Genomic DNA, 22,826 nt, shown 5'->3' on the forward strand with positions numbered 1-22,826 from the left:
TTCAGCAGCATAAATTCAGAAACCAATTAATATCTGTCTACAATATAACTTTCAAAATGATTATAGAAGGAAAGACTGATCTAAGCAGCATGAATTCAGAATCCAGTAATATACATTCATTAAAATTTCCTAAATGATATTATAGGGAAAATTGATTTGAGCAGCATTAATTTAAAAACTGGCAATATCCATCTTACATAATAATACAGAGGCAGACTGACTTCAGCAGCATGAATTCAGAAACCAGTGATTTCTGTCCTACATTAAAACATTCTATAAATAACAATACAGGAAAAGACTGATTTCAGCAGCATCAATTCACAAACCAAGTGAGGTACTGTCCTCACAAATGTTCCTTAATGTACTTCATGTAGCCTGTAAAGGCACTTACCAGGCCACATCTCACAGTATATGTTCCATAAGTGTTCTTATTCTTGGACATCTTGCCGACACTTAGGGCCTTAGCATTATAGTGTTGGATGGAAGTGTCATTTTTTATATTATCTTGCTTCTATCGTCTCACATCCACTTCATAGGATCCAAGGATGAACTTCCATTTCTTGGCTTTGCAAAAACACTCACACACAGATACACACATAAAAAAACATTCACACAGACAGACAATATACACGCAATATACACATTTGGGGAGAAAAATGAAAAAAAAAACTATTAGCTCAGAGTATATAAGAAAATTTTAAAAATGTACTTGAAAAATTTATAAAATATAGTATTATACGGCCAATTCTCAAAGTTTTTTTTTATGTAGCCAAAATTATCAGTTGAGATTAATGTCTCTGAAAAAAATCTGAGGCACAATGGCTAGATTTCAGAATTTTATTTTAAGCTTGATTTTGAAATCAGTATATTCAGACAAGGTCCTTTATCATCATGAATCTAGCCAAGGCCTCAAAAATGTGCTTTAGCATTACTCTGAAATGAATTTACCTGGGCCAATTGTGCTTCTGTCCAGAATGAAGGGAAGAAGGGATCCTGCCACATGGCGACATGACTGGAAGTAACCTGCAAACAGAAGAAAATCAGTGATCAACTATTTCTCAGTCAGCTTCACCTAAGTGAGCAAAAGGGAACTGCATTAACACTGTAAAACTGGGACCAGATTGACAGTAGAGTGGGTAGGGTGTTTGCCTACCACATGACTAACCCAGGTTCTTTCTTTGGCATCCCATATGGTCTCCTGGGCACTGCCAGGAATAACTCTAATCCTGAACCCAGATTCAGGGTTTGCCTCTAAGTACCACTGAATATGGCCAAAAACAACAAAAACAACCTGGAAACACAGCAAACTATTGCAAAATAAAAATCCCACAATATATGCCTTGCATTACTAGATAAAATCCAAATAGTTATTAACTACAAATATAACCAATTCCAAGGAAACTCAAAAGTAAAGAAAGAAAATAACTGGCAACAGACTTATCAAAACCTAGATTACATGTACATTAAAATTTTATATGATACAGCAATGTCTTCAACTTCATGGCAAAAAACCTATGCATTTTCCTAATTTTTTTTTTTGGTTTTTGATTTTTCAGGCCACACCCATTTGATGCTCAGGGGTCACTCCTGGCTAAGCACTCAGAAATTGCCCCTGGCTTGGGGGGACCATATGGGACGCCGGGGGATCAAACCGCGGTCCTTCCTTGGCTAGCGCTTGCAAGGCAGAAACCTTACCTCTAGCGCCCCCTCACCGGCCCCACATTTTCCTAATTTTTTGTTGTTCTTTGTTTTGGGGTCACACTGGACGGCGCTCAGGATTTACTCCTGGCTCTGCTCTCAGAAGTTGCTCCTGACAGGCTTAAGGGACTATATGGAATGCCAGAAATCAAACCCAGTTCCATCCTGTGCTGGCCGCATGCAAAGCAAACACCCTACCTCTGTGCTATCATCCGGCCCCCAATTTTTGAAATAAACTTGCCAAGATTCTAAACATCCATATGTTATCACTGAATTTCATAAAAAACGTTTCTTATTCCTCTATCCACATAAGCATAGAGAAAATATCCATTTACTTTACAAAACTTCCTGTATCATATATGCCATCTAAAAAGAAGATAAATAAAAGGGTCAAACTCGAATTTCTAGGGACCCATCTGTCTAAGAAACAAAGATGATACTGGTGAAGGGATGGGTGTTGTAACATTGTTATGACTGAAAAATCAATCACGAACAACTTTGTAATTGTCTATTTCAGTGATACAATTAAAAAATTAAAAGAAATGAGAAGATATTGGGGCTGAAGAGATAGCATGGAGGTAAGTAGGGTGTTTGCCTTGCATGCAGTGGACAGTGGTTTGAATACCAGAGTCCCATATGATCTTCGAGCCTGCCAGGAGGGATTTCTGAGCATAGAGCCAGGGGTAATCCCTAACTGCTGCAGGGTGTGACCCCAAAACAAAAGAAAAAAAAAAGAAACAAGATATACACATTTCAACTATCAGATGAATTATATAATAGAGGCAGTTATTAAAATTGTTCTGCATTACATGTATATGGAATTTGTTATGCAAAACAGGTCTGGTTTCACTAAAAAAAAAAAGAAATGGATGGAATGACAATATAGCAGGGAGGAACTGACTTTGCATGTAGTCAACCAGATTCAATTCTAGGCCCCCTGAACATTACCAGGGATCATGATCCCTGAATAAAGAGACTGGAATAATACCTCTGAACTGCTGGGAATAGCACTCCTGGCTTTATGTTAAAAAATGATAATTATGTTAAACATTTTAATATAAATTAAGAAATGTTAAAAGTGTTCAGGTAGGGGCCGGAGAGATAGCATGGAGGTAAGGTGTTTGCCTAGCATGCAGAAGGTCAATGGTTCGAATCCCGGCATCCCATATGGTCCCCTGAGCCTGCCAGGAGCAATTTCTGAGTAACAAGCCAGGAGAAACCCCTGAGCGCTGCCGGATGTGACCCAAAAACCAAAAAACAAACAAACAAAAAAACAAACAAACAAAAAAACAAAAAACCTAAACTAAACATAAAACAAAAAAGTGTTCAGGTATGTGGTTTAAATCTAGACCAATACTCAGGCATCTATGAGACCCTGGTTTGCACCCTCAAAACCAAATAACTATATAAAGTAATGGGTTTTTTTGTTTGTTTTCATTTTTGCCTTTTGGGGCACACCAGGTGATGCTCAGGGGTAATCTGGCTATGAGCTCAGAAATCACTCCTGGCTTGGGGGACCATATGGGATACTGGGGTATAGAACCAAAGTCTGCCCTAGGTTAGAGCGTGCAAAGCAGACCTTACTGCTTGTGCCACTGCTCCGGCCCAAAGTGATGGTTGTTATCTAATACTTTTGAAGACTTTACATCTATTTTAACTAGCAAAATTATAGGAATTAAAGTATAATAGTTATCAATTTGATAGTATTAAGACTGAAAAATTTATGAGACTTCTAAAATTGAACATAATTACATAACTACCAGTGAGCTTATAAAGTAGAATGATCTCAAATTTGACAGGTTTTAATTCTAGGACTAATAAATCATATAATATAGGACATAAATAGACCTGTAATCAATACCAAAATGTACCCGCCTTCGCTTCTGCCCTTAATGGGAGAGGTCTCCGGCCAGCAGTTTTCTCTCAACCAGGACAGAAGGTAGAAGGCGAATACAAATAATTCGCAAGTGTTAAGCTCTTTTGTGAACACCTAGAAAATTAATCCGTAGAAGTTAATAATAAAAGCTCAAGCTGAATTCCTGTCAAGAGGTTTATTGAGAGAAGAAGCAGAGTTTTTATAGCCTGCTTCAGTGGGAGGAGCAAAAACACAGGATTGAAACTTAAACCAATCAGATTTGTACAGGTACAACGATTTTTAACCAATGGGAGCAGACACATTTTGATGGCGGGAAGGATAAGGAGAAACCTGGCAGGATGGGGGGAGGGGAAGCAAATCCTTAAACAAATAGATCTTTCTTTTGTGCAAGCAAATAAGGATTACAATTTAAATCTTACAAAAACCTATCTATAACTATGCTTGAGAGCAGTTACAAAAAACAGGTTCCATGGAAAGATTTAAGGAATCTGGTTAAGCCAAATTCTCTGTGGTGAGCTAAATTTATTTGCAGGGTTCTTTTGGCTCAGGGCTATGCAAACTTTTGGCTTGAATCAGGCAGTGGTGAAAAATCCATACAAAGTTCCTTTAAACATGTGGGTGCTCGGTCGCTCACACCAAAATATACTATAGTAAATACAATTCTATTAGCTATGTATCAACTTACCTTTTGGTATATGTCCTATAGTGCTCCAATAATTAAATGAACTTCTAGTTGAATAGAATTATCAGTTAAAGAAGACATCAAAAATAAAGACATTATAAATTCTGAGTTCTTTTCACTCACCTGTATTTGCAATGTGAACCATATTTCCTTGAGAAAATATTAGAGAACAAATTTTCTTCTAATATATTTCTTAATCCCAAATTCTAAATGTTGTTCATTCCAGCAGTTCTATACAAGAAATGTTGCTTCCAAAAAACAGAATTATCAGAAGTTACAACTTCATCTGGAGAACATATTAGCAGTCCCAATATGCGACCTACACAATTCTTTACAGAAAAATAATTTATCATACGTATGAATTTAATACAGTGCCTTTGGCTCCAAAGATAGCATTTTATAAGCTAACATCTACATCAGTAATTTATCCATTTCTAAGTTAAAACCCAAGCAATCAAATGGAAAATTTCTCCTCTATAAATAGCTACTCAGATTCTTGAGCATTATTTAACTATTTAAGTGGGTAACATTGTACACTCTCTTTAAAAGTACCAATGACTGCAGAGTGCTAATTTGGGTATAACTGTACACACTATACAGTGTGACATCTCAATTTCTAGGTCACGACTCATATGTCAAATATGAAGTCAATCTAGCTAAGGTCCAGCATGCAGGATTTTTCTTATTTAAAGCATCTTTATTTTTTGATTTTCGGGGCACAACTGGTGGTGCTCAGGGGTCATTCCTGGGTATGTTCTCAGAAATCACTCTTGGCTTAGGGGACCATATGGGATGCTGGCGGATCAAACAGTGGTCTGTCCTAGGTTAGCATGTGCAAGACAAATGCTCTACTACTTGTGCCACCATTCCAGCCCTTATTTAAAGCATCTTTTTTTTCCTTTGGTGTTTGGTTCACACCTGGCAGCGCTCAGGGGTCACTCCTGGCTCTATGCTCAGCAATCGCTCCTGGCAGGCTCAGAGGACCATATGGGATGCCAGGATTCGAACCACCATCCTTCAGCATGCAAGGATGCAAGCCTTACCTCCATGCTCTCTCTGGCCTCTATTTACAGCATCTTAAAGCAGTAAATAATGGATGCTGCTACTCGAACTCTGCATACTCCCTCCGTGCCACTCGCAAAAATAAGGCGTCAGAAGTCCCTTTCTGCATTATCTGCAGCAGCTAAAGGCCATTCCCCTATATACTTCAACAGAAACAACCCAAGGATCAACTGAAATAAACTAATTATACTGGGGGTAGGGTTGGTTTAAATATTTAATGCCTGAAATGATTGTATTATGAACAAATTTACACATGACAATGTTTTAAGATTAAAAAGTAAAAATTTATAAATGAAGCAACTTAATAGTAAATACTTACTCATTACAAGGAGATGATTATTTCAGGATGATGCCATTTACTCTTATAACACAAATCACCATACCACTATAAATGGTGTTCAAATGAAGTAAAATTGCAAGGAAAAAAGTACCTGTATTCTAAATTACTTGATTCAATTACAAAACCTGTTGAATCATTTTAATACTTTGCTTTATAGGATTATTCATTCTACTACTACATATTTTCAGATATGTACAGCAAAATAAAATGGGAATTTTAGGGAAGTGGGAATCTTAAATTATCAAGACACTATCTAGAGCCCTTCATCTTCCATGTAGAAAGTACAGACGAGGAAAGCTAAAGAATTACAACTATTTTTAATATTTAAAATGAAAATGATTTGTGTATTAATAGGATGGATTCACTCTAAGTCAAAAACTAAAATAAATCCATTTTCTTTCAAACTCAATAGCAATAGTGAAAAAAAATACCACACTGTCAGTTTAATTGCTCTATCCATTTATTAACTAATAGTATGCAGTAGGGAGGAGACAGAAAACTTCCAAACACTCTACACAGTTTCACAAATCTCAAAGCAGGACAAAAGTGACAAAGAAGAATTGCTAGAATTCTAGGGTCTTGGTGGACGCATTCCAGGGGGAGGTGGACCTGGAAAAGAAAAAGTAAAGTCCCATAAGATGACAACACATATTCGGTGTCCAGGGTGGCACAAGTAAGAAGGCCTCCACTCACCTCGAATTCCTGGTGGAGGGGGTCTCATTCCTGGAGGAGGCATGCCAATTGGGGTACCTCGGGTCGGGGGAAGTCCAATGGGAGGCCCCATAGGTGGCCTCATACCAGGTGGAGGAGCCATAATGCCTACAGAAATGAAAACGCAACAAAACACATCCTTATGTCACTTGTCAACAGAAATTAGTGGTATTAGAGAAAGTGCAGAGAAATAGACCACTGTCAGTACAGTACTATTCTTTTAAATCACTTAAGCTCCTCCACTGAAGCAAGGCCTGGTCAGTCAAGAGTAACTGTGTGCAGGTCCTAGAAGATCATCCAGGGTAGGGTAAGGTGATCTCTGCCTTTCACCTGAGTGCCCTTCCTGGAGCTTCCTGGGTCGCAATACAAGGAATGGTTCCCTCAATACAGAACTAGGATTACGCATGAGCACAGCATGAACCTCTTAGAACCCCACCTCAAAAATGCTTCCAGGGCGGGGCCCGGAGAGATAGCACAGCGGTGTTTGCCTTGCAAGCAGCCGATCCAGGACCAAAGGTGGTTGGTTCGAATCCCGGTGTCCCATATGGTCCCCCGTGCCTGCCAGGAGCTATTTCTGAGCAGACAGCCAGGAGTAACCCCTGAGCACCGCCGGGTGTGACCCAAAAACCAAAAAAAAAAAAAAAAAAAAACAAACGCTTCCAGGGCTGCAGAGACAGTAGAGCAGTTAAGTGAGGAATTTGCCAAGTCAGCAAAGTTCAAGTCAGACTTGCAGAAATGACTCCTCAAATTTCCATTTAACCCCAACCCTATAGAAGCATCCCTATGCAGAGTTCCAAAGCCGTGTCTTGCACACATACCTGGCTACCTACCTACACCCACAAAAATGTGGAAAGAGATTTCAAAGTCCTAGATAGCATTTGGGCATCTTTGCTCATCATCTACTTAGAAATCATTGCGTTTTAATTTGGGGTGGGGGTGGACCACATTCTAGGTGGCAGTACTCTGGGATCATTCCTGGCTCTGCACTCAAAAATTGTCCTTGGCCGGCTCAGGGGACTAAATGGAATACCGGGGATTGAACCATTCTAGATCAGCTACATGGAAAAAGCAATTGCCCTACCACTGTGCTATCAGTATGACCTGCTTTTTAATTTTTAAATTGAGATCCTACAGTTTACACCAAATGATAATGGCTTGACTCGCTTTCTCCAAAAAATGCCATCTCTTCATAGACTAATAATCTACCTAAATCTATATCATTCTTTCTCATAGTTTCTTACCTGGAGGCGGTGTTGCACGGCCCACGGTTGTGGGGGGTGTCCCCCGTCCTGGAGGATATTGTGTTGGGGCTCCAGCAATACTGGCTGTGGCTGCTACAGCACCTGCAGTTACCGTGCCTCGTGCCTGTGGCGTCATTACCTAGGAAGGCAAGCAAGCCAGCCATACCCTCATATGTCCAGATCCACAAAGCAACCAGCAGGGCTTTTAGAATCATCATGACAATCCTGCAAGGTTCCCATCACGGTCTTTAAAAAATCCTTTGCACATTAACATCCTCATTTATACAGAATATTTCCTTTAATTAGGTTAAGCCCCCCCTTTTGTCTTCTCAATTCTGTTCTGGTTCTCATGATTTTATTTACTTACAAACGCTAATAAAATATTCCTACTAGTGCTTATTTTGTCTGCCCAAATATTTTGCTTCCTATTGTAGAATTTGTATTCACAACACACTATATGACTCATATGTCAAAAGAATGAACCTTCAGAATGTTAGCACTGTCCTTTCTATTATTCCGTACCTGTTGGGATGGCCCTCCAACTCCTCGGACTGGACCAGCTAATCCAGCTGGAGCTTGAGGAATTGGGACCCCAGCTGGGACACCTCGGCCAGCCGCCCTGCCAACCCCAGGTCCTCCTGCAGCTCCAGCAAGGGGAACCCGAGCAATGCCAGTCTGAAAAAAAAATTTACACTTGAAATCAAATTACAAGATTCGTAAAAGAGCATGACATCCACATCACACCATTTTCCCACATTAGTATTTTCTGGGTTTTTCCTATATTCATAAGGATAAAAAAAGGTATGTATACAAATCTTCATTTATTACAGTTAGTATTTTGTCACAGTGGAAGCAATCTGAATACTGACATCTAAGTAGTATCCGGCATATAGATTAACCAGAAAATTCTCATGTACTTAATTATATACAAGTATTTGACTGAAATCAAGTGCAAGGTACATTTTACTTGGCTTCTATATATCTTAACATTGTCAGATCCTGACGACTCAGACTAGGTCATGTAATGTTTTTCCACATCATTCTTATGTCGGATCCAGCATCTTCCTTACATCTTTGGGAGGAGGTCCTTCCACAGTCATGGAAACCAAATTCTCCCCGCGTAACAGCACCAAACCCAAAACTCGCTTTTCTTCACGCTCCGGTTGTTTTGCATTCTTTGGCCTATAAAGAAATAAATGTTAGTTAGGATAAGCCTATTTAAGATTCATAGTATATAATCATAAGATATGTATCATTAAGTCTCAATAAATACAAGGACTAATACACAGTTAAATGTGCTCAGTTGTGTAGTTGTAAAACAAAAGTACTCACTTGATCTGTGAAGATGAATGAATGGCAATGCTCTTTCCTATCAAAAGGCAGTCTTCCAGAACGTTCTGTAGATCTTATTTTATAGCAAAACTAATTTCTTCTTTGAAAAATGCAGATGCAAATGACATGGGCAAAACAAACCTCAGTATCCACAAGAAGATAAGGGGCTGGAGAGATAGTACTATGGGTAAGTCACTTGGCTCATTATCTAAGCACAAAGCCAGGTGTAAACCATGAACTCCACTGTATATAGCAAAAACAATAACAAAACCCAACCAAAAATGTAAAATTTTCGGAAACTATTTTTACTAGACAGTTAATTTTCGTATTCCAACTAAAATCAGAGTATCAAAGAAGGTATTTGGTAACTAAAAGGAGGGTCTGAAAGGTATCTCAATGGGCTATATATGAGAACTTTCGAAGTATTCAAGTCTAGGTGGGTATGATATCCTTGGTAACACCTATCAAAACCTTGCTCCATTAGACCTTGGCATTGAACCTTGAATAATCTGCCTGGCAGTATGACCAAATCTTTCAGTAGTAGTCCCCAGGTCACATGAACATTGCAAGATGGAATCCCTCACTAACAAAAAAAGTGACTAACAGACACCTGAGTATCCCTGGCCTTACCACTATGGGGATGGGATATCACAGGAAAGATCATATCCGATTTAGTTTATTCAGCAGTAGCAGCAAAAATTTTATTCATACATGCATAAATATTATAGAACCTAGTAAGTAAAAGCAATGAACAAATTGTCATTCTAGAAATCCTCAAGACAAATGTACAACTTCAACCAGTATTATTTATATAAATCATCCTATAATTGAGTGATAAAATAACACCTTAAGTCCTCATCAAATACTTAAAAATTAGCATTTAAGCACCTACCATTTTAGAAATTTCTGAAATGGGGGCCGGAGAGATAGCATGGAGGTAAGGCGTTTGCCTTTCATGCAGGAGGTCATTGGTTCGAATCCCGGCGCCCCATATGGTCCCCTGTGCCTGCCAGGAGAGATTTCTGAGCCTGGAGCCAGGAATAACCCCTGAGCACTGCCAGGTGTGACCCAAAAACCAAAAAAAAAAAAAAAAAGAAATTTCTGAAATAATCCAATTATTAGGCAAGGAATATACTAAGAATAACGTATACTAATAATGAAACAACAATATTTTATGAGATAGTTCCAAGTCTGTCTAGAAAAAGGATTTAATATTACAGAAGTTGGACATGACATGATTTTGTCCTATCTAAAAACTTTATACAGTATCACTGTTAACATAGGGGACAGTTGGGGCCGGGCGGTGGCGCTAAAGGTAAGGTGCCTGCCTTGCCTGCGCTAGCCTTGGACTGACCGCGGTTCCATCCCCCAGTGTCCCATATGGTCCCCCAAACCAGGAGCAACTTCTGAGCACATAGCCAGGAGTAACCCCTGAGCGTTACCGGGTGTGGCCCAAAAACCCAAAAAAAAAAAAAAAAAAACATAGGGGACAGTGACAAAACGGCCAGTTCATTATGACATTATACACAATGCCTGAAGATAAAAGCCTCAAGAGAAGTTTTCCTGAAAGGCCTCAGTGATAAGAAGGCTAATTGAGTGTTCCTGGCATGTAACTGACCCCAGTTCAAGCACTGAATATATGCCCTGAGCACTGTCAGGAGTGTCCCCATCCCATGCCACTCAAACAAAGGCAGAGTAATGTTAGTATAGTAGTATGAGCACTTCAATCTCCAGCATCCCACATGGTTCATGAGCTCTGCCAGGAGTGTCCCTGAGCTTAACTTGATGTGGCCCCAAAAGCGGGGGTCGAGTAATATAACAATGTGTAGGTTGTTTGCTTGCCTTATACGTGGTTGACCTGGGTTCAGTTCCTGGCATCCCATATGGCCTCTGAGCCCACCAGGAGTGATTCATGAGAGCCAAGCCAGGAAAAAGCCCTGAGCACTGCAGGGTGTGGCTCCCCCAAATAAAATGATCCTGAATGTCCCCTAATTTCACAATTATGGACCCACACTTTAAAAAGCCAACTGAATGAAATTATGTCGTCAAATGTCCCCAAAACTGTGCTTTTGCAAAATGACAGTTCCACCAACTAGGTTTCAAAAGTGTTGCCCAGGGGCTATGGCAGTCTCCAAGATATCATTTCTAAAGATATACAGTGGGGAAAAAAATCACATCAACACTGAATTTTATTAAAACCGAACATAGTTCATCCAAATAATAGCAAATATTTGAACTGGCATGTACTACTCTAATCGTCTAAATACATATGAAAATCTCAAGTTGTCCACCACCTTGAATTTTTCAGGATAAAAGCTGCTATAGTGGACCAAAGAGATATTAGAAGGTTGGGTATTTGCCTTGCATGCTAAACTGAGGTCTGATCCCTGGTGCCGCAGGAGTAATCCATGTACTCCATGAACACAGAACCAAGAATAAATCCAATGCACCAACAGGTCACTGTACAGACTTGGATGTAATTATCATACTTATCTAAAACAATAATATGAAGTGCTTTAAGAGTTTGAAAGTTTATGAAAATAGCATTAAAGAGTTTCTACTGTTTTCTATAATAGCTAAAAGTAAGAAAACAGCTGCTGCAGTAGTGTCCAATGATTTAGTTAGATGTAATGGGCACTTTTAAAAATACGATTCCCCCCCCCCCCGTATCCCATAAGGTCCCCCAAGCCAGGATCGATTTCTGAGCGCATAGCCAGGAGGTGTGGCCCAAAAACGAACAAAAAAAAAAACCTTTTAAAGCAGTTAAAAATACTATCTCAATATAAAAAAAATTTGGGCCAGAAGACCATCCTTTCTAGGGCTGAATATATGAATTTGAATACAGGATGACATAACCCCTCTGACCATCACCAACAAGACCCATGAATAAATACTGGGCAGGAACCAGTATCTAGGTATGGTGCCAAAAACTAAAATGAAAATCTTTTAATATGTATAAATAAAAGGTTGCAATGTGCTACAAAAAAGGAGCTAAAGAAAGTTATAAAAAGGCAAAAGGAAGGGGCCGGGTGGTGGCACAAGAGGTAAGGTGCCTGCCTTGCCTACGCTAGCCTTGGACGGACCACAGTTCGATCCCCCGGCGTCCCATATGGTCCCCCAAGCCAGGAGCAACTTCTGAGCGCATAGCCAGGAGTAACCCCTGAGCGTTACCAGGGTATGGCCCAAAAACCAAAAAAAAAAAAAAAAAAAAAGGCAAAAGGAAAATAATCAAGTTTCGAGTGAGCTTAATCCAAGTACTCAATAAAATTGAATTAAAATTAACAGATAAGTGACAAACCAGTGAACATTGATAAAGTTACTTGAGCAAAAACAGACTGGGTGAGCCTTAAAAGGATGACTTTCTAAGCATTAGAAATTAGGGAAACAGTGATTATTACGATTAAAATAATGATTAAAATAAGAGCAAATAGTGTGGTACCTATTCCTTCCTGAGGTGTTTACGAAATCAAGGCTTTTAGTTCAAGAACACTGCTGAACTAGCTGAATTCAGATTTTTGTAGTCACTTTGTAAATCATGATACTTTTATAAAATTTATGGTACTAAAACTGTTTCTTTTGGGGGGTCACACCTGATAATGTTAAAGTTACTCCTGGCTTTGCATTTAGGAATCATTCCTGGAGGCACTCAGAGCATCATATGCTCCAATCCTTTAGTAAAATTTTAAAAAATACATAAACTTGTTTCAAATTCAATTTGAATGCACAAACAGCAAACAGTAACATAAAAAAGTCTGGGAATCTGACCTAACTTAGACTCAAGGCACTACATAATAGTGTAAACATCACCCTATTATTTATCAGTCCGATGAGACATGGGTCTTTCCCTCCTAACGTAAGTTAGGGATTGTAATGAATCAGAACGGCTTCACCCTTCCAAGTAAGCCCCTTAACCCAAAGTTGTCTTACTTGATCTTCCTGAACTCATCACAGTCACAGAGGATCAAGTTCATATGCTTATCAAAAGCCTTGAAAGTGCCGATGAAGATGCGGCCGTCCTGTAGGATACACCTCATTCTGTAGTCAATGTGCTGCAGCATCTTGCTGCTCTTTCCCACTGTCTTCAAGAGCAAAAAGTCCACTGTAAGTCACTTCCTTGTGGGTCTTCCTCCCTCCCATTTTCCTCTGTGCACCCATTCCCAACCTAGGTCCTTTCATGAGGACTTCTTGTATGTCATTTTTGCGACACCCCCAATTGTTCAGAATTCAACCCTGTGTAATTTCCCATCCTAATTATGAGCCCCCAAAATATCCCATGTCCATTTGCCCATTATAGTGTTAGCTCTTTCTAATTCCTCACATTCCCAATTTTAATCCCAATGTTATTTTTTTTCATCTACTTGATGGGATGGCCTGTTTACCCCCAACACTGAGCTAATAGACGGGAAAGTCAGTCTGCGACTGCTTTGCATGCAGCTGCCCCTCTACTCTGGAGTCCCAGAGCTACACGGTGCTCTCACATGGGCCCCAAGAACCAGTAGGTGTAGCCCAAACTCCCAAATTACAATGACCCATTTCTCAGTCCCCAAAGTCTGTGTAAATCACATTCACCAGCCCATAATCCACATTTCTCAATTTTTTGTTTGCATTTTAGTAACAAAGTTTTAAAAGGATTTTTAATTTAAAAACATAAAAATGGGGGCCCGGAGAGATAGCACAGCGGCGTTTGCCTTGCAAGCAGCCGATCCAGGACCAAAGATGGTTGGTTCGAATCCCGATGTCCCATATGGTTCCCCGTGCCTACCAGGAGCTATTTCTGAGCAGACAGCCAGGAGTAGCCCCTGAGCACCGCTGGGTGTGACCCAAACCCCGCCCCCAAAAAAAAACAAAAAACAAAAAAAAAAAAACATAAAAATGGGACCGGCGAGGTGGCACTAAGAGGTTAGGTGTCTGCCTTGCAAGCCCTAGCCAAGGAAGGACCATGGTTCGATCCCCAACGTCCCATATGGTCCCCCCAAGCCAGGGGCAATTTCTGAGCACTTAGCCAGGAGTAACCCCTGAGCATCAAATGGGTGTGGCCCAAAAAAAACCCAAAAAAATAAAAAATAAAAATAAAGGGGCTGAACTAACAGCACAGCGGTAGGGCGTTTGCCTTGCATGCAGCTGACCCAGGGCAGACCTGGGTTTGATCCCAGCATCTGTTTGGTCCCCCTAGCCAGAAGCAATTTCTGAGCACATATTCAGGAGTAACCCCTAAGCATCACTGGCTTTGCCCATTCCACCCCCCAAAAAAAACCCAGAAAATGTATTTTCTAATTTCAGATTTATTTTTATTTTTATTCAGACATTGTTCCTGGCAGGCTCAGGGGACCATATGGGATGCCGGGATTTGAACCACCATCCTTCTGCATACAAGGCAAATGCTTTAGCCCCATGCTGTCTCTCTGGCCCAAAATAAAAGATTTTTAATAGAAAAATATTTTATTATAATTTTAATAATGTAAATATGCATATAACATTTTATCTCAATTACATACTGTGGTCTTTTGAAATACAGTATAACATGGCCAAATTTAAAATTTCTCCCCAAATCGTAGAAATGAATTTCAGCCATATTTACTATCCTTGCTTGAAAATACTAACAGAATTATCAAACTCATTGGGATTGCACTTGATTGCTTTTTCTTGTACGACTCAAAATCCAAGTACATTTTAAAAGTAGGCTTTATATATGTATATATAATCTCAACAAAGGTGAAATAATCTAAAGGATGGTTTTTCACTATCATAACTCAAATGTTCCTACCTTATATTACCTCTGTAACAGGAAAAGTGATTTTCCAGTTAATTTTCTGTGTAATAAGGACCTTCTATATAGACTTGAGCCCTTAACTTAGGATGTTAAAAATTAGCTATATAAAAAAAAATTAGCTATATAGGGTGGAAAAAAGATAATACAGCAGGTAGGAGGCTTGTTTTGCATGTCACTGACCAAGGTTCAATCCTGACAGCCCTTATGTTCCCTGTGCCAGTAATGATCCCTAACTACAGATCAGTAAGTACAGGAGCAAAGCATCAAAATTATCACCACGTTTTGGAAAACCAATACTTTAGCACTTATAGCAGATTATGACCCCACCACCACACACTACAAAATATCTCTTACCATGATTGCTGTTCCACCAATCCAGTGTCCAAAATAAAGTTTCAGGATCTTGAAAACCTAAGGAAGGCTACAGATAAAGGAATGATGCAGGTTCTCCCACAAACAAAGCAAGCTGGGCAGAAGCTTCAGAGAGCAGAGAGGTCCTGCAGAGGAAAGTATGAGCTAGCCACACTGCCATTACCAGGTGAAAAATACACAGAAAATTCTGCATAAAAAACAATGTAACAGATATAATCATAACCAAACCACAAGTGCCCATACAAAATGTGTCCAAGCAAAATCAAATTTCTAATTTTCTGCACCATAAATTCTACATTTTAAAAGTATACATTTAATATAGTGAAGGCATAATTTTCCTTTACACAACTTTTTTGAACACAAAAGGCTTCATTTTTCATTCCCAAAATGTAATAATTATTTTCATCACACGGAAGATAATGCTGCAATCTAACATCATCTAGCTCTAGCAGGTCCTCTCAACTCAATAATTCAATATGCTTCATTTTCTGAGTCCCTGTGATTATATTCTTTCACATTTTCTTGACTAATCAACTAACTATTTTCAATATTTAATCTACCAACATATCAAACCTCTTTAAAATGTTAAACTTTTTCATTAACAACCAAGTTTTGGGCTATTTGAAATGGACACAATGACTGTTTCTCTAATCAACTTAAGAAACAATGAATACTCATGCAACTTAGTAAAAAAACATATTTTCTAAAATGTTACCACCCTTTCTAGTATGGTAGCCAAATATACTTAAATCTAGAAAAAGTATCTGACTGCAATTATAAATGATTGAGAAATCAAGCACAGGCAAGCAACCCTGGCATGACCTAGGAGGAAGCAAAGATAATTTCCAGTAAGGAAATGCTGGAATTTTGGCTAAGGAAGAGAGGCATGTGGGACCACACCCAACAGTGCTCAAGAGTGACTTCTTGGTAGTGGTGACAGGATTTAGTTGGGCCATTGTTTGGGCCACTTGCACTTGAGGCTTACTCATTCATCTCCACTCAGGGATCACTCCTATGATAAAGGAATGGCTCAGAGGACTTTGTGGACAGCAGACAATGAATCCAGGTAAGTCACATGCAAGGCTTGAGGGATGGAAGGAAAATGTGTAGTAAACACCTATAATCTCTTGCCCTGGGTATTTAATTTTATACATTAAAGAAATTCCTCATTTCTTTAGGCACTAAAGTGCATGTCTTGCATGTGTCTTGCATGTATCACACTGGGGCGTTATCCCTGACACTGAATGGTAGCCTAAGCATCCCAAACAAGGTATGTTCCAATATCCCAAGACTGCACAATGTTAAACTGATCCATCAGTTGTGCATTTACAGTACAAACATTCCTAGTAAAATCGCTCCCAATTCTCCAGAGAGAAGTACAATGGATTGAGCATTTAGCCTTGCATGCAGCCAAGCAATCCAGATGCAATTCTGGCACTCCAAATGACCCATAAGTACTTCATTTCTTTGTTTGTTTTTCGGGCCACACCCGTTTGATGCTCAGGGGTTACTCCTGGCTAAGCACTCAGAAATAGCCCCTGGCTTGGGGGGACCATATGGGACGCCGGGGGATCGAGCCGTGGTCCTTCCTTGACTATCGCTTGCAAGGCAGACAACTTACCTCTAGCACCACCTTGCCGGCCCCAACCATAAGTACTTCTTATGGGAATCACTCCTGGCAGAGCAGGAGTGATTCCTGAGGACAGAGTCAGAAGTAACCCTGAGTGAACATCATTGGATATGACCCAAAACAGTAAGAGTGGAGAACAGATTTTACAGCTTACAGAGCATTTCCATAGTCCTAAGGATACAGACATGCGTGTCAAGCTAGGGAACACCAGATACTGCCCAGTAACACTGGGAAAGCTGGAAGGGGCCCAATAGAGAAGAGGAAAGAAAACACTAAAACAACTCATTATAATCATGAATCCTTAAAATGGTAGAAAAATCGATTGCATTATGGAATGACATTATTTATCTATACAAGAAAAGAGAACAAAATATTTCATGAACAAGAGGCATACACATGAATTGCAATGATTAATGAGCAGCCAAGGTTAATTTAACATCAAAGTTTCAAAAGCAAATAAACCTAACTAAGTTCCTATTAAAACATTCTAAACTTTTTTTTTTTGGTAAACATTCTAAACTTTTCAAACAGAATGAGTTCTCTTTTATAATGTACTTTCAAGTGAATTTTCGAGAAATCTAAAACAATGTTAAGTAAAAATATAAGTTGGTCAAACTTGATCAAGACACAAAGTTCAGAATAGTTTTCATTTAAACATGGTAAAATAGCATCTGAGAAAGTTAACAAAAAGAAAATATAAATGAGAAATATTATCCACGAAATGGCAGTAATACTGTAAGAAAAAAATAAAATTTTAAAACATTTATTATAAACAAAATAATGGCAATAGAGAAACAACAAAGCATTAGCAATTTTAGATTGTGATCAATGCTTCTAATGCAATGAAATATAGTGTATGACTTGAGTTACTTATACCTTGTAGACACCCAACTGTATCCTAATGATCATAATGAAATTAAATAGCGAAAACATAAAATTCACAACAGAATAGAAAACCAGAAAAAAACACACAGGTACAAGAAAAAAGTAAATCATGAATGGACAATTATTTATTCATTATAAATGATAAGGACTCAGTAATACATTGGGGGAAATGACATACATTTAAGTAAATAAGCAAAAATTAAGTTCAACATCATTATTGCAACTAATTACATTTTTAGAAAAGTGGGTAAATTTCAGTCCTACTAATGTAGCTTTTGTAATTTTTTAACTACTACTAAGATGTTTAAGGCTTTTAAATAGAGAAAATACTGCTAAATTTTTAAATCCTCCAAAAGTGATTCATGTAATTTTATTAGACCCTGATCTAAAATAATTCTACTTACAAGAACTATTATTCAGAGAAATCTAGCACATAGGGCACAAATCAACTATTTTCTAATTATATTATGTTCTGATCAATGGATCCCCAATGGCCAGGAGCAATCCCTGACAAATAAACAGCTGGGGATAATATTTCCACCACTTTCAGAAAACTTAAGCAATAACTTACATATATTTGATATAGGGATAGGAAGATGCTTAAAGGGCTAGAGCACAGCCCAGGGTCTGACCCAAACTCAGATAAAGTCCCGAGAACTAGTAATAATATGACAGAAAAAGCAAAAAGATGAGCACATGTGTTTCCAATCCTTGTACACGGTGCCCTCATAAGCATCTCCCCTCCTGAGATATGTACTTTCATTTCATACTTGAATGGATGTGTATTGGGACTCTCCACTTTTGGAGAAGTCCAAACTCTCTCAAACCATGTTACTTACTATCTTCTTTTCCCTCCATCTTTATCCCCTTCCTTAGAACTTCTAAATAAACCCCAGTTTTACTTCAAAAAATGTAAAAAGACTAACAGGGAAGTGTTTTCCTAAATATATTTTTTTCACAGGCTGGAGTGATAGTAGAGCAGTAAGGCTTCTTGCTCAAGGCCAACCTGGGTTTAATCCCAGGACAACATATAGTCCTCAAAACACACGAGTAGGGGCTGGAGAGATAGCATGGAGGTAAGGTGTTTGCCTCTCATGCAAAAGGTCATCAGTTCGAATCCCGGCATCCCATATGGTCTCCCGTGCTTGCCAGGAGTGACTTCTGAGCATGGAGCCAGGAGTAACTCCTGAGCATTGCCGGGTGAGACCCAAAAACAAACAATACAAAAAAAAAAAATAAAAAACACACGAGTAATGATCCCAGAGCAGAGCCAGGAGTAGCTCTGAGCACCTTTGGTTGTGATCCAGAGCCAAAATAAACTAAAGCTAAAGCCAGGGCCAACAAGACCGTACAGCGGGAACTACACTTGCATGCAGTCATCTGGAATTAGTCACTGTCACCTGAGCCTGCTAGGAGTACTGATCCAAATGCCAATAAAGGATTTTTCTTTAAAAAAAAATCAGGGCTGGAGGGCCTGGAGAGATAGCACAGCGGCATTTGCCTTGCAAGTAGCCGATCCAGGACCGAAGGTGGTTGGTTCGAATCCCAGTGTCCCATATGGTATGTGTGTGTGTGTGTGTGTGTGTGTGTGTCCGTGTGTGTGTCCGTGTGTGTGTGTGTGTGTGTGTGTGTGTGTGTGTGTGTGTGTGTGTGTGTGTGTGTGTGTCCGTGCCTGCCAGGAGCTATTTCTGAGCAGACAGCCAGGAGTAACCCCAGAGCAACGCTGGGTGTGGCCCAAAAACCAAAAACCAAAAAAAAAAAAAAATAATCAGCGCTGGAGAGATAGTACAGGAGCGTGAATGCTGTTGACTCCAGTCTGGTTCGGGGTACTATATATATGCTATTACTATATTACTACATTACTATATCACTGCTATTACCCCAAAATAAAAATAAAAAAATAGGGCCCGGAGAGATAGCACAGCGGTGCTTGCCTTGCAAGCAGCCGATCCAGAACCTAAGGTGGTTAGTTCGAATCCCGGTGTCCCATATGGTCCCCCGTGCCTGCCAGGAGCTATTTCTGAGCAGATAGCCAGGAGTAACCCCTGAGCACTGCTGGGTGTAGCCCAAACACCAAAAAAAAAAAAAAAAAAAAAGAAAAGAAAAGAAAAAAAAAAGAAAATAAAAATGAAGTAGAGATGCAGCCAACCCCATTTATCCCTAGCATGGGTATGGTCTCCAGAGCACTAAGAAATGGAGCACATAATCAGAATTAGGCCCAAATCAGATGCCCAGAACACTGAAACCCTAAACACAAAATGAAAATAAAAAATACATATCCTTCCTTCCTCTCTAATATCATCTTCATACTATAGTATGAAATTTTTGATAGAGGGGACCTGGAACGATACTGAAATATCCTTGAGTATTGCCAGGTTTGTTCTAAGTAAAAAATTAATCTAAAAATGTATCTAAATTTGTTTCCTTTTTGGTTTTTGGGTCACCCGGGTGGTACTCAGGTTAGTCCTGGCCCTGTGCTCAGAAATCGGCCCTGGCAGCCTCAGGGGACCATATGGGATGCCAGACTTCGAACTACAGTCCATCCTGGGTTGGCCACGTGCAAGGCAAACACCCTACAGTTGTGCTATCTCTCAAGCCCCCTAATTTTCTTTCCTTTGCTTGTTTTTGGGCCATACCCAGCAGAGCTCAGGGGCTACTCCTGGCTATCTGCTCAGAAATCGCTTCTGGCAGTCACAGGGGACCATATGGGACGTTGGGATTCGAACCACCTTTGGCCCTGGGTGGGCTGCTTACCAGGCAAATGCCCTACCGCTGTGCTCTCTCTCTAACCCCCTAAATTTTTAATCAACAAATGATTACCCCCAGTATATAAATAGCTAAACTATGAAAAATATCCTAAGTGGCAATCAACAGATGAATAATACAATCATAAAATGTTTTTTTTCATTTGGACCATACGAGATGCTCAGGGTTTCTCCCTGGTTTTAGACTCGGGGAACCTCACGGGGTTCTGGGAACCAAATTGGAATTGCCTTCATGCAGAGCAAGCACTTTACCCACTTTATTATCTCTCCAGCCCCCTCCAATCGTGTCACTCGTGACATTATGGATAGAGTTTGAGGATATTATTCTAAGTGAAGTCAGAAGAAAACAAATACTGTATGACCTAGTTTTAATATGCAACCGTAACCAAAAAGCTTAAAGGGGGCAAAGACTGGTGGATGTTAAGGCCTCATAAGAAGGAAAAGCTGTGTAAGGAGACAGATGTCCACTAGACTTGTAAAAATAATTTTTCAATATTTGAAAGTATCATACACTTATGCTGTATACTTGAAACTAATATAAAGTATAACAGTTACAGCTCATTAAAGTTGCAATGGGAGGAGTGGGGGGAAAAAGTTGCTAAGGGAAAAACATTACACGAAAATAACTTCTGAGCAGTTTTTCCTTAAAATGTAATAAACAAAAACTTTAAATAAATCCTGGGGCCGGAGAGATAGCATGGAGGTAAGGCGTTTGCCTCTCATGCAAAAGGTCATCGGTTCGAATCCCGGCGTCCCATATGGTCCCCTGTGCTCGCCAGGAGCGACTTCTGAGCATGGAGCCAGGAGTAACTCCTGAGCACTGCCGGGTGAGACCCAAAAACCAAAAAAAAAATAAAAAAATAAAAAAAATAAATAAATCCACATCACATTCAGTTAATCATGGATACTATCACAATGCCAGCTGATTCAAATACAGCTATGAGAACAGAAAATTTATATATATAAAAAAGTAATTCATAAATACACTTGAAAAGTCTCATTTAATATTGAATGTGATGCATAACTATAATTAATAGGTACAAATATTTAAATTAGCCAATATTGGGGCTGGAGAGATTAAATTTTGAAAGTCACTATGAAAGGCAATAAAGAATATATTTGGGGGCTGGAGAGATAGCGTTTGCCTTTCATGCAGCAGATCATCGGTTCGAATCCTGGCGTCCCATATGGTCCCCTGTGCCTGCCAGGAGCAATTTCTGAGCACGGAGCCAGGAATAACCCCTGAGCACTGCCGGAGTGACCCAAAAACCACAAAAAAAAGAAAAAAAAAGAATATATTTGATAAATATTTTTATTTTTGAAAGAAGGAAGGAGGAAGGAAGGAGGAAGGAAGGAAGGAAGGAAGGAAGGAAGGAAGGAAGGAAGGAAGGAAGGAAGGAAGGAAGGAAGGAAGGAAGGAAGGAAGGAAGGAAGGAACAAAGAAACAAAGAAAGAAAAAGAAAAAAAGGAAAGAGAAAAAGGACGGAAGGAAGAAAGGAAGGATAAATATGTTTAAATGTCCCTTTTGAGTACCTAAATTAATTTTTTTATAAATAAATTTACCTGATGCTTTATATAAGGTGATTCATTGAAAACCAGCAGAAAAAAGGATGGTTTTTTTGTATTATGGTCCTTTGAAAAAATACAGTCAACAAAATGTGAAAATTTATCTATAAAGCAAATGCCAAAATGAAGGGAAACTGGAATAGGCATGACAAATATAAGGGAAGAAAATAAAAGTCCTGTTTTGATTTTTAAATGTCTTTTAAAAATCTTACTGTCTGATACTTAAGAAAAAATTATTTTGCGACTAAGTGCTTGTAGGCACCTAGTATTTCATTATTTCTGATCGTTAAGTGCATCAGCTCTAACCTGGTTGTTCACTTGGAATCTGCTACCTTGATGTCCCAAGAACTTTAACCACCTTTTGGGGTCTCAGCCAACAACACCTGTCTCAGTTCTGCTTGGAAATCCACCACAGGCACTGGCTGCTGTTGAGATCGCCGTGGGTACAGCTGGCACCTGAAAATCACAAGCACGATGAGTAGGAAGTAGAATACGTTTGTTTCTACAGATGTGAGTAGGAAAGAAAGACAGATACTTTACATTTAAAAACCTCCTCATGGAGGGCCAGGCTGTAGAGGACATTATTTACGAAGAAATTACAAAGCAAAAAATGTTTCTTTGGGGGGATTTTGGCTTTGTTTTGGGGCCATACAAACAAAGAAAAGAACTAGAATTAATCTTTTTTTATTTTTTTAACTTTATTTATTTATTTATTGATCGATTGGTTTCTGGGCCACACCCAACCACGCTCAGAGGTTACTCCTGGCTCTGTACTCAGAAATCACCCCTGGCAGGCTGGGGGAACCATATGGGATGCTGGGAATTGACCTCATGTAAGGTGAACGCCCTACTGCTGTGCTATCTCTCAGGCCGCTAGCATTACTCTAAAAGAGAGT

General features: G+C 39.3%; 2 protein-coding genes and 1 non-coding gene across 7 annotated transcripts in view; all 3 read right to left on the reverse strand.

The window, feature by feature from the left end:
• Positions 1-825: 825 nt before the first annotated feature.
• Positions 826-898, reverse strand: LOC126023287 (small nucleolar RNA SNORD107). Its single transcript, XR_007500462.1, has one exon. It is a non-coding gene; the product is annotated as a small nucleolar RNA SNORD107 (small nucleolar RNA).
• Positions 899-6,100: 5,202 nt separating this feature from the next.
• SNRPN (small nuclear ribonucleoprotein polypeptide N) lies at positions 6,101-22,306 on the reverse strand. 2 transcript variants are annotated; one of them, XM_049782711.1, is made up of 8 exons: positions 22,237-22,306; positions 15,067-15,133; positions 12,870-13,021; positions 8,681-8,792; positions 8,133-8,285; positions 7,611-7,749; positions 6,352-6,477; positions 6,101-6,267 (listed from the first exon to the last, which is right to left on the reverse strand). In XM_049782711.1, exons 2-8 carry the CDS (start codon positions 15,067-15,069, stop codon positions 6,230-6,232), a joined length of 723 nt encoding a protein of 240 aa, XP_049638668.1. In that variant the 5' UTR covers positions 15,070-15,133; positions 22,237-22,306; the 3' UTR covers positions 6,101-6,229. The 2 variants fall into 2 exon arrangements, with proteins under 2 accessions (XP_049638668.1, XP_049638669.1); XM_049782712.1 differs by having other exon boundaries at positions 15,067-15,123; positions 22,237-22,304.
• The window catches only part of SNURF (SNRPN upstream open reading frame), a 482,133-nt gene continuing 468,000 nt past the window's right edge, over positions 8,694-22,826 (reverse strand). For 2 of the 4 annotated variants that reach the window (XM_049782719.1, XM_049782718.1), the window contains exons 4-5: positions 22,237-22,386; positions 15,067-15,133 (exon numbers count right to left, since the gene is read on the reverse strand). In XM_049782719.1, the coding sequence (XP_049638676.1) occupies positions 22,281-22,386 (106 nt within the window). In that variant the 3' untranslated portion in view covers positions 15,067-15,133; positions 22,237-22,280. Of the gene's footprint in view, positions 8,793-15,066; positions 15,134-22,236; positions 22,387-22,826 lie in introns of those variants that run through there. The other 2 variants (XM_049782720.1, XM_049782717.1) reach the window with 2 other exon arrangements.

The sequence above is a fragment of the Suncus etruscus genome, chromosome 11 (assembly GCF_024139225.1).
Source record: "Suncus etruscus isolate mSunEtr1 chromosome 11, mSunEtr1.pri.cur, whole genome shotgun sequence".
NCBI lineage: Eukaryota > Metazoa > Chordata > Mammalia > Eulipotyphla > Soricidae > Suncus > Suncus etruscus.

Coding starts and splice junctions, on each gene's coding strand:
- SNRPN (XM_049782711.1), bottom strand. Junction 8,286..8,680: donor AAGGACCTCCTCCCAAAGAT/GTAAGGAAGATG, acceptor TTTTTTTTTCAG/ACTGGCATTGCTCGGGTTCC. Junction 6,478..7,610: donor CCGTGCAACACCGCCTCCAG/GTAAGAAACTAT, acceptor TCATTTCTGTAG/GCATTATGGCTCCTCCACCT.